This window comes from Ammospiza nelsoni, chromosome 19 (assembly GCF_027579445.1).
Source record: "Ammospiza nelsoni isolate bAmmNel1 chromosome 19, bAmmNel1.pri, whole genome shotgun sequence".
Classification (NCBI taxonomy): domain Eukaryota; kingdom Metazoa; phylum Chordata; class Aves; order Passeriformes; family Passerellidae; genus Ammospiza; species Ammospiza nelsoni.
The window spans coordinates 7,749,797-7,761,519 of NC_080651.1; the positions used below are offsets into that span (position 1 = coordinate 7,749,797).

The window sequence follows — 11,723 nt, forward strand, 5'->3', positions numbered from 1 at the left end:
GTTTCTATTTCCAATTTTTACTCATCAGCAATTTTTATTCCAAATTATTACATCACAATTCTATACACTATTGTGATTTTAATTTCTCAGGATGTATCTCAAAGGAGTATCCCCAGATGCTGGCGGTCCAGTTTCCCTTTGGAAACCATAAACCCTTGAGGTGATGTTCATCTTCCTTTCTCAAGCTGTTTTTCTCTGCTTCAATAAGGCATGAGATAAGCATATTTGCTTTATATATATTCCAAAGCTATAGTTTCAAGGATACAAGTAATATTCCAAAATTATACTTCAAAAGGTTATTATTGCAGAGCTTTTTATGGATTTAATGCAAGCAAAAAGCAACATCTTTAACACCTTAATTCCAGTGCTCCTAAATCAACCAGGGTTAATTGCAAACAAAAGATGAGTTCAAAGGCCTTTTCCCATGCTTTATTTTCCTCAGTTATTATTAGAATTCACAGCTCTCCCATTGTCGGGGTCCACACATTTCGCATTTACAAATACACACATCGCCTGTTTGTACCTGACACGAAACACAGCTTTGCATCTCACTCTGTGGGATGGCCTGAGGGAGCCATGGACTCCTAAACCCGCCCTCTTTTGGGGACAGCTTCACACGGAGCCCGTGTGGCCAGGGCTGGCAGCGTGTGAGGGGAAAGCCTCGGCAGGAGGGTGCGGGTTATAAACTCCAGAGACAGAGGGTTCCCAGGGATTGCTCCAGTACAAACAAGGCAGGAGCAGGGCTGGCTTTGTCCTGGGTGTGACCTGCCCGCGGCACAAAGGAACTTTAGAACACTTCCCTCAGCAGGGCAAGGGCGGGGATGGGGAGCCCGCGGCGAGGGAAGAGCGGCGGCTGTGCGGACGTTTCTAATCAGGCAGTACCGGGGCAGCCCCATCGGAGTCAGGCGACACGAGGGACAGCCCCGTGGCGGGCGGGCTTTCTGAACCCGGCCTGCCTGCGCGGCGCAGCGCCCGTCACGATGGCAACGGGGCCCTTCTCTTAGCGCGGCGCACAACATGGCGGCGCCCTTGCTGAGCGCGGCTCTTCGCGGGGCCCGCGGCGGGCGGAGCTTCGGAACGGCCGGTGAGAGACGGGAGAAGCAGGGGAGCCCCGAAACCCACTGGGGAAGGGGGGGATGAAAGACAGGGTGCTCTCGGACGGCTGTGTCCCGAACGCCAGGCCTTGTCACTAATGGTGTGACAAGGAGAGCATTTCCAGCAGGTCAGGGGTGATGCTGCCCCTCTGCCCAGCCCTGGCCAGGCCTCCCCTGGAGCAGTGTCCGGCTCTGGGCTCCTCGGGATGGGACACACGGAGCTCCTGGAGCAGGTCCTGTGGAGGGGCACAAAGATGCTCTGGGGGCTGGGGCAGCTCTGTCCTGGGGAAAGGCTGAGGCTGCTGGGGCTGAGAGGGGCCCGTCCCTGTGTGTCCCTGTCTGCAGGGAGGGCAGAGCAGGGCCCAGGCTCCACTCCAGGGCCCAGCAATGGCACCAGAGGCCACGGACACCGAGTGATGCCCAGGAAATTCCAGCTGGGTGTGAGGCCGAACTTCTTCCCTGTGCAGTGCCCAAGCCCTGAACAGATTGTCCAGCGAGGGTCTCCCTCACTGGGGATATTCCAGAACCATCTGCACACAATGCTGTGCTCTGGGATGAGCCTCTGGAGCCATCTGGGCACAGTGCTGTGCCCTGGGATGAGCCTGCTGGAGCCATCTGGGCACAGTGCTGTGCCCTGGGCTGGGCCTGCTGGAGCAGGGAGGTGGCATCAGGTGTCTCTGGTCCCTCCCAGCCTCCCCCACCCTGACTCCATGACCGTGCCTGTGGGCGGCGGGGATGGCTCTGGCGCTGTCTGTGCTGTGCCCATCCCAGGCTCATTTCCCCCCTTCTCACCCCCCTGGGACGTGTTTTTTTCTCCCCCCAGCCGTGCTCTGGAAGAGGGCAGCCCCTCTGGGGCCCATGCCCAACGAGGACGTGGACGTGGCGAGGCTGGAGGAGCTGCAGCGGTACCGGAGCTTCGCGCGGTACCTGCGGCAGGCGGAGCGGGCGGGCCGGGAGCCGCGCTGGTGGAACACCTACCGCAAACACAGCGACCCCCCCGCAGGTACCGGGCTCACAGGGCACCCCAGGGCTCTGGCACAGCCTCTGTGCCCTCTGCAGAGGGCAGGGGCTCAGGGAAAAGGGCTCACAGGGCACCCCAGGGCTCTGGCACAGCCTCTGTGCCCTCTGCAGAGGGCAGGGGCTCAGGGAAAAGGGGTTGTTAGCGTTCAAAAACACATAATCACGGGGGATTATATGCAGTGCTTTTTATTAAGAGCTCTGGGAATTGGGGTATATTCAACCCAAATCTGACTCCGACCATACATCCAAAATGATCATGTTTTATACTCTATTGTTACATAACTTTCATGTTAATTATTAAACTTATATTGTTCTATTGTATACATAAATTTAGCCCCTCTCTGAATTTCTAACATAGTTTCTCACTATTCTTCTTATGGATATATAATAATTACATTTAATTACTAAACAATTATCACATCTAACGATTATATAATTTATCATACTGCTTACGCAGGTGCAGTTGATCTGGGAAAGCACAAAGCCTAACATTTTAGATTCTATCTTTAACTTTTTCCAGAGTTCCACTATCAGGGTCACAGGGCGCCCCCAGGGCTCTGGCGCAGCCCCTGTGCCCTGTGCAGAGGGCAGGGGCTCAGGGTAAAGGGGTCACAGGGCACTGCCACAGCCTCTGTGCCCTGTGCAGGGTCTCAGGGAAAAGGGGTTTTCCACTGTTACCTTGCTTGCATGGGTCTTTCAGGGGTGAAGAGATAGACAAGAATCTTGATCCATGATCAGGAGGCTGGATTTGTTAATTTATGATCTATAATACGTTTAGACTATGCTAATAGGAATAGAAAGAAAAGTTCAGAAGCTGCTAAGCTAAGAATAGAATAGGAATGAATAAACAAAAGGAGCTCTCTCTCATCTCTCCCAGAGAAAGCTTGGTTTTTGATTGGCCCTTAATTGTAAACATGGAACATGGGCCAATCACAGGTGCACCTGTTGAATTCCACAGCAGCAGATAACCAGTGTTTACATTCTTCTTCTGGGGCCTCAGCTTCCCAGAAGGGGGAAAATCATAAAGAAAGGATTTTTCACAAAAGATGTCTGTGACATTCCACAGGGAGAGAGGCTTGTAGGAGTATTGTGGGGTGGGATGGTGGGGATGGATGGAGATGAGAGATCTCTGCAGCCAGGACTGGAATTTGGGGTTCATTGCAAAGGGCCTGGGTGCAGGGCCCTGCTGGGAGCTGCCAGCCACAGCTCAGAGCAGGAATGAGAGAAGAGAGGGGGAGAGCAAAGAATAAAAGCAAGAGGGAAAGGGAGCGAGGCTCCCATTACAATACCATAAATCTTCTTCTGTGTTGAATATTCTAATTCTCACTAACCAATCTAGCACAAGGTACAAATCCTGTAGCATTTACATACAGCCTATAAGAATCACTACATTACCATACTGGGTTACATTTTAAACCCTAAAAACTCCTCTTTGGACCCCTTCTGCCAAGCTGTAGGGTCTGCTCTCGCCCTTGGGCCTGTCTGCAAGCAGAGGGTGTTGTTCCATCAATAGGGGATCACCTTCAGCTGGCCACACCATTGTTTTCCAGTTGTTCAGTAACTGAGATATCTCAAAGCTTGCTTTCATTTCAATCTCACTTATAGTTTCCATATTCTCAAAATCTTTTGCCAGACAATCATTCTTATAAGGCTTTCCTGTTTCATCTTCCCCCAACAGGGGCTGGCCAGGGCCTGCCAAATGAAACAGAGTGTCACCATGATATTTTCTGAAAAATCCTCTTTGCCCAGGATTTTTTCCTGGAAAGTTGAAAAGTCTCAGAAAAGAATGAAAACAATAATTATCTGATTGTTTGGGAATGTAGTCTGGAGATTGTTTACCAGTAGGTGCATCTTTGTTTGGTTCCATGTGAATTGTTTTTAATTAATGACCAATCACCATCAGCTGTGTTGGACTCTGAGGAGTCAGTCATGAGCTTTCATCATTATTCTTGTTTAGCCTCCTGAGGTATCCTTCCTCTTTCTCTAGTATAGTTTTAGTATATCATTTCTTTTCATATAATATAACATCATAAAATAATAAATCAGCCTTCTGAGAACATGGAGTCAAATTCTCATCTCTCACCTCGTCCTGGGGACCTCACAACACCACAACAGAGCAAAGAAGGGATTCCTTGGAGCCCCAGTGGTGCCACAGAGCAGACAAGGAGCCAGAGCTTCAGGCCTGCAGCAGATAACACAGCTGGGAATGGGAGGGCCATGAGCTGGGGAAGGAGGTGCAGAGGGGACAGAATCAAGTCCTGATTGTCCTTTCAGGTCTTTTCTAGTGGGAGGTTATCAAAAATCAGGCAACCCCAACATCTGGGAATGACTCCAAGGCTTTGGAATGCTGAACACTCACTTTATTAAAACTCTACTATATTACATTTTATTATACTATAACTATACTACATCATACTTACTTCTAATTACTGAAAAATACTACTCAAAAACTACTGACCATCTCCTGACAGTCAGGACACAGCCTGGACCTGATAGGCTAATTAACATAAACAATTCCACCAGAATCCAATCAAGGAATCACGTTGGGTAAACAATCTCCAGAACATTCCACATGAGCACAAACACAGGAGCAGCAAATGAGATAAGAATAGTTTTAATCATTCTTTTCTCTGTTCAGAGGGCATGTGAGTACCACAGGAGGTGTCCTTGTCCATGGCAGGGGTGGGAGTGGGTGGTCTTCAACCCAAACCTCTCCCAACCCAAACCCTTCTGTGATCCTGATCTCTGGGAGTCTCTGTCTCACACTCTCAGGCTCTTCACAGGGGTTTGTGTTTGGGTGCTTTGGGTGCTCCCATGTCTCACCTGCTCTCTTTCCACCCCTCCCTGAAGAGCCCCAGCCAGACATTGGCCTGCCCCGTGAGAGGCTGTCCCGGGCAGAGGAGCTCAAGGACAGGAAGAGGATCCTGAGGGAGAACCGCCGCAATGCTGAGATGGAGCGGGCGGCGCGGCTCCGCACCGGTCAGTGCCCAGCACCTCCCCTCCTGCTCCAGCTGCTCTGGGTGTCCCCCTGCTGCCTCTGCATCCTCCCTCTGTCCTTGCAGTGCTCATTCCCCTCGACGAGGTCAGGGCTGAGTGGGAGAGGACCAGTGGCCCGTTCCACAAGCAGCGCGTGGCCGAGCACTGCGGGCTGTTCCGGGACCTGTTCAGGGGAGCCACCTTCACCCCCTGGGTGGCCCTGAGGGTGCACTACAGCCAGGAGGACGAGTACCTCGTGCCAGTCTACTATGGGAACATGGTGACTCCATCAGAGGTGCGTGAGGGGAGCTGGGAACAACTTGGAGCCCCTGGGAAGCCTCTTTCTGCCAGATTCTTCCAGTGGGCATGGGGCGTTCCAGGGGATGCTTTTTACAAGGGTGTTTCCTCTGTGCTGAAGGAAAATACTTTAAGGATGTGATAGAGACAGAGATTGGAGGCTGTCTGGTAGGAGGCTGATGGTTATTCATGCCCTGTGTTGTGTCCCAGCCTTGCCACAGTTCATGGGAGCTGTTGTGTGAGTGATTTGCATTCTCTTTGTGTTGCTCCTTTAGGCTTCCAGTCCCCCTGAAGTGTCATATGAGGCAGACAAAGGCTCCCTCTGGACCTTGTTGCTCACAAATCCAGGTGAGCAGTGAGTTCTTTAAAGGAATGTGTTTAAACTGTGTTGTTTCTCTCAGCTTTTGGTTAACTCCTGATTCTTTTGGCTGCACGGATATGATGAACACTGGAAGTGTTCAAGGCCAGGTTGGAGCAGCCTGGTTTAGTGGAAGGTGTCCCTGCCTATAGCAGGGAGTGGGATGAGCTTTAAGGTCCCTTCCAGCCCAAACAGTGCTGTAATTCTATGATTATATCTGTTAGACTGGGACATGTTACATATGGAGGAAAGATTGTAGCCTCCCCAAATCTGTAGCAATTGAGAGAAGGGACAGTGACACAATAAGATCTGTGTCTCACTATAGAGGAAACAATTTCCTGACTCCCATCTTTGTTACCTCCAAACTCCTCTTCCTTGGCAGTCTGCCTGGAAGGCAGCTTTGCTGACAGTGTTCACCCTGAGAGACCAAGGCATAGTGATGGATACAGCTGCCTAAGAAGATTTCAAGAATCTTGGAATTAGATCTGCAGACTTCTTTGCTCCTCATTTTAAACTCAGTCCTATAGGATTGAGTTCCTTTCCTGCTGGGGAAGGAATGCTGGGAGGGTCTTGAGCTGCTTCCTCTGGTCAAAGCAGGTCTGGGCATTCTCACTTTGGGGTGGATGCTGGCACCAGGGTGTCCCTAAGTCCCTTTTCCCTGTTGTGTGTTGGCAGATGGACATTTGAGGGATGCAGACTCGGAGTACCTCCACTGGCTGGTGTGAGTACATCAGAGCCAGATGCTCTGTGCTTGTGGGCTGGGCAGAAACTCCTCCAGCAGCTCAGAATCCATGGCTCTTCCTGGTGCTCCTGCCATCAGCTCCTTTAGCCCTGTGTTCTGGGTCCTGCCAAGGATGCAGGAGTTCCAGATGTTGCTGCTGTTCAGCATTCCAGTCACTGGGTGGGATTTTTCCTGTGGTGACAGCAATCTCTGTTATCTGTTCCCTTATCAAATGGGGCAAAAATCACATCACAGCGTGGCAGAGGGATTTGCATTCCTGGATGAATCTGCTGGAGGGAAATGAGTGTATATGTGTTTGTGTTCAGGACAAACATCCCAGGCAGTGACATCAAGGCTGGTAAGGAGATGTGCCACTACCTGCCCCCCTTCCCTGCCATGGGGACAGGCTACCACCGCTTCATCTTCCTGCTCTTCAAGCAACACGGTCCCATTGACTTCAGCCAGGACGCTCGGCCCACGCCCTGGTAATTCCTCTGCTCCTGCTGCCCTTGGCTCCTGCTGCTGCTTGTGGGGTTTGTGTAGCTGTCACTGCACTAGAGGAGCAGCTCCTGTCACTCTGCAGAGTTCTCCAGGGCTGCTTTGGTTTGTGTGTCCTGTGCAGCCACAGTCCCAGTACTGCAGAGTCCTGTTGTTACAGAACAGGATGTTAGAGAGTGGTTTGTCCTGCCCAGAAATGTGCATGGAGCTGGAGACACTGGGAGATCTCCTCTTAGTGGCTTTGTTTTCCACCTCTGTCATTTGCCCTGGGGTGATGGGGAGCAGGCTACTTGCTGCAGGGAGAGGTTCACCTGGTGCTTGTGTCTTGTTTCCAGCTACAGCCTGAAGATGAGAACCTTCAGTACGTTTGACTTCTACAGAAAGCATAAGGATGCCATGACCCCGGCAGGGCTGGCATTTTTCCAGTGTCAGTGGGACAGCTCTGTCACTTCCACCTTCCATCAGCTGCTCAGTAAGGAATGGGGACCCTGGAGGGGCTCTGTGGGTGGGACGTGGCCCTGTGGCTGCAGGCTCTCAGTTGCTCCTGGCACTTGCCCAGGATCAGCACAGACTAAGCCCTTCCTGAGCCGTCCTCCTCCAAACTGAAGGAGCAACCCCTAACCCTCGGCTGGGGATTTTAAAACAACTCCAAGGGCACGTTTGAGCAGCCCTGTCCTGTGTGGTGAGGGGGGGGGTGTGGGGTTCAGCTGTGAGCCCCTGCTGACCCTGTGACTCTCTGCAGACATGAGGGAGCCGGTGTTCGAGTTCGTGCGGCCGCCCCCGTTCCACCCTCCGCAGGTGAAGTTCCCTCGGCACCAGCCCCTGAGGTACCTGGACAGGTACCGGGACACACAGGAGCCCACCTATGGCATCTACTAGCAGCTGTGTCCTCTGTGTCCCTGGGATGCTGCCTCCTGGATTTCCTGTGCTCCCCTCACTGCCTCAGGAGGGAAATGACAAAGTCTCAGCTCCCAGTTTCCCTGGGTGCTCACAGGACTGGCAGCTGCTTAACAAGAACATTCAAAGTGAATCCATAGCCAGGCTGAAACCTTGCTCCTGATTCTGCAGCAGAGCTGGCAATGACTGGGCAGGCTGCATCTCCCCAGAGATGCTCTGCCTTGCTTCCCTGCAAGGATCACAGTTTCCTTTTGCCTGTTTATGGAGCAAACAGAGCCAGGCCAGCCTGGATTTCCACCTCTCACAGTGCTGTGGTTCTGGACTGTGTCAAATTTTATTTGTGCAGTTCTCCTGGAGAGATGAGTCTGATTAAACACTCTCTGAGCAATGCTGGCAGAGCTGTCTTTATTGGCAAGAGCCTGTTACCCTGGGCAGTTGGCCCAGAGCTGGGGAGCCCAGCAGGGTGCAGGGGAGATGGGCAGCCCTTCACTGGCCAGAGTGACTTCTGGTTTTGGATGTTGTAGTTTGGGAAGAGCGTGGCTGTTGGGGGTACCAGTTGTTGGTTTTTCTGGGTCTGGATTGAAGGCACTTGACACAGTAACTCATGTTTGGACTCAGGTGTTTATTATTTCTTATCAGTACAACAGTCTCACTACTGTGAGTTCAGCAGTTTTTCATTAGAAGGCACAAAATGGCCAACAATCTCTTGTTACAAGGTCTTTTAAGATTAAATTATCCAATTAAGAACTGACACCTAGATTATTTTTCCTTTTAACCCAATAACTGATCCCAAAGAGCCCCCAATGCAGACTTTTCTGCCCAATTACAAAATGCCACCGAAACCCATGAAGAAGAAGGAAGAAGAAGCATGAAGAAGAAACCCAGGATGACACCCTGTGCCCTCTATCTTGCTTCCATCCACAACACACTAAAAATCCCAAAACCTCAATTTCTCACCAAGTGATGCACCTACACTGCTCTCTATAATCTATTTCACACTTTTGTGGATTCTAGTTTATCTTGAAGTCCAGGAAACTTTCAGCATGAATGAGGGTCAAAGTCAGTGCTCCCTTGGGGGTCAGGGCATCCCAGAGCAGACAGAGAAATATTCCCTGTGATGCCCTGGGTTTCCACATGGGGCTGCACAGGTGGTAAACCTGCACAAGGTCAGTGTTTGTGGAGGTGGCTTCAGCTACCCAAGTATGTGGACCTCAGCCTCCTTCCCCTCTCTCCTGGACAGGATGTACCTGGTGTGGGCAGGGAGCAGAAGCAGAGCTGGTGGTGGTGGTGGCCTGGCACTGCTGCTGCAGGTCCTGTTCCCAGGCCCTGGAGAGCCTCTGTTCTCTGCTGCACTGTGCATCTCCTGTTCACATGGACCCCCAAATACCAACATGTTCCTGCTGGTACAGCTGCCTCTTCCCACCTCCAGTTCCCTTTTTCTGAGGTTCCTTCTACCATTGGAAATTAGAGCCTTCAGCAAAGAGCTGAGATTGGGCTGAAGTGCCCCCCTGCTGCCTGTGCTCAGGGCTGTTACCACTTACCCCAGAGCTCCTCCCCAGCCTGAAGGGTTCTGGTGTCTGGTTTAAGCTGGGCTGAGTGCACTGGGGAGGTGCCCACACTGGGGACACAGGTTCCAGGCACACACACAGGTCGTGTTAGCCTCTCTGGGCTTTAAATATTTGGTCAGAATTGACAGCTGCAGCCCAAAGGAATGTTTTGGAGCTGAAGCTTGCTGGGACATGCAGGGAGTTGTGACATATCCCAAGTCCTCTCCTGTGCTCAGGGGGGTGGCTGAGCCTGCCTCTGCTATGGAAGCTGGTGTGGATGATCCACCAGAGAGCTGCTCTCTGCTTGCCCTCACCTGTGCAGGTGAAAGGGAAGCTGCTCATGAAGGGTGGCTGCAAAAACAAGGCTGCGAACATGAGCAAGATAACACATGGGCTTGGCACAGAGATAAGGCTTGGGCTGGGTAAACTGAAACTGAACTGTGACAACAAGGGGAAGGTTTGCAGTGCACAGGCACCAGCCTCTGGGCAGGAGATTCCACCTGAGCAGGGACAGGTGGTGCAGGTGGCATCTTTATTCTGTTTCAGGGTGCTGATGTGCACGGGTGTTGCAAGGAAATTGGTAGGAAAAGGTGTGGTGGGTGTGCATGGGGACATGCCAACTGCAGGAGCTGTGGTTTAGGAGATGCAAGGGAAGAACGTGGTGCTGGTGTGTGTCACTGCCTTGTGCCACAGCCTTGCCAGGGCACAGGGAGGGGACGTGTGGCTGCAGCAGCAGTGGGTGCCTCTCGGCTGTTCCCAGGCTGGAGCTCTGCACAGGGGTCTCTGTGACAGGGGGAACTGCTGTCACAGACATAATTAATGGAAAATCCTTTCATTAGGATTTTTCCTCCTGAGAAGCTTGAGGCCTCAGAAACAAAATGTAAACAATGATTATCTGCTGCTGTGGAATGCAACAGGTGCATCTGTGATTGGTCTCATGTGGTTGTTTGTAATTAATGGCCAATCATGGTCCAGCTGTCTTGGATTCTCTGGTCATTCACAAGATTTTATTATGATTCCATTCCTTTCTATTCCTTGCAAGCCTTCTGATGAAATCCTTTCTTCTATTCTTTTAGTATAGTTTTAATAAAATATATATAATAAAATAATAAATCCGCCTTCTGAAACACGGAGTCAGATCCTCATCTCTCATCCTGGGACCCCTGTGACCACCACCACACCCTGCCATGCTCAGCTCAGGGACCCAGCCCTGGCAGAGTTGAGATGCCTGGAAGTTCCCTCAAAAGGCAATAAAGGAGTGAAAATCCAATTGCGCGTGGATGTGTGCCCAGCAAACGTGTTCATGGAAATACACATTGCTGTGGTCCCTGTCAGCCTCCTGGTGTCCCCCAGGTGCTGTCACCGCAGCATTCCCTCCTCTCCGGGGTGTCCCCACCGTGCCTCACAGCCCTCCCTCTGCAGCCTGGGGCACAGCCAGTGCTGGGGGAATCCACAAAATCAGAGGGTTTTGGGAAAGCTGCAAAAGGCAGGCCTCAGAGACAGCAGGACTGTGATTAGAGCTAAGCAGTGGCCATGAGATAGGTCAGCAGAAAGATTATTTGTGAAAAACGCCAATCACTTGTTTTTAAAATTTTTAAAAGGTTAATAGTAATAAAATAGTTAAAAAGAATAGTAACACAATTAGAGTAATAGCAATTTGGACAAATTGAATTAGGACAATATGAGACAATAAATACCAAGAGTTACAGATGTCCGGGTACCTTTTTCTGGGCTGAAAAAGGACCCACGTTAACAAAGGATTAACCCTTAAGAACAACAGCCTGTTGCATATTCATACATCTCATACACGATGCATAAATTCCATTCAAACACAGGATTCTGTCTGGTCAGTGTCAACTTCTTCCTCTGAATCCTAACAGTGCCTCCAAGGCCAGAAGAAGTTTGTTTCTTCTGATAAGAAGGCAATAAATTCCCTTTCTCTGAAGGATTTAGGTGTCCTGTGGCTGCTATCTCACTGCAAGTCCTTTGAGTTAAACAAAGCATCTTACATAGCATAGTTTCTATTTTAACAAATTTTTTATAACCTAAAATTATATTTAACACAGTATTCAATAAAATAAATACAGCATTGCTTTCTAACACAACACATACTATATTCATTTTAATATTTACGAAAAGCTGATCACAAAATACATGCATTTTTCACATATTTAAAAAGTAGAAAAGCAAGGACAAATAGAACAATGGTCTGTGTATTAACGCTTGTCTAGAATAACTTTCTAAGCTACAAAAACGTTTGTCTAGCAAGATATTAGGGAGTTCTGAGCTTAATAACGGAGCTCTGTGCATTGTGT

At 50.4% G+C, this 11,723-nt stretch overlaps 1 protein-coding gene across 1 annotated transcript; it reads left to right on the top strand.

The window, feature by feature from the left end:
- The first annotated feature begins 972 nt into the window (after positions 1-972).
- MRPL38 (mitochondrial ribosomal protein L38) lies at positions 973-8,494 on the top strand. Its single transcript, XM_059485800.1, has 9 exons — positions 973-1,084; positions 1,918-2,097; positions 4,965-5,093; positions 5,177-5,385; positions 5,663-5,735; positions 6,421-6,466; positions 6,793-6,951; positions 7,300-7,436; positions 7,707-8,494. The coding sequence occupies exons 1-9, from the start codon at positions 1,018-1,020 to the stop codon at positions 7,841-7,843; spliced, it is 1,137 nt and encodes a 378-aa protein (XP_059341783.1). The 5' UTR covers positions 973-1,017; the 3' UTR covers positions 7,844-8,494.
- Positions 8,495-11,723: the final 3,229 nt, after the last annotated feature.

Excerpts from the sequence above, each read along its gene's own strand:
- MRPL38 (XM_059485800.1), top strand. The coding sequence starts at position 1,018 with ATGGCGGCGCCCTTGCTGAGCGCGGCTCTTCGCGGGGCCCGCGGCGGG. Across the intron at positions 2,098-4,964 it reads ACACAGCGACCCCCCCGCAG|AGCCCCAGCCAGACATTGGC; the intron begins GTACCGGGCTCA and ends CCCTCCCTGAAG. Across the intron at positions 6,952-7,299 it reads GACGCTCGGCCCACGCCCTG|CTACAGCCTGAAGATGAGAA; the intron begins GTAATTCCTCTG and ends TCTTGTTTCCAG.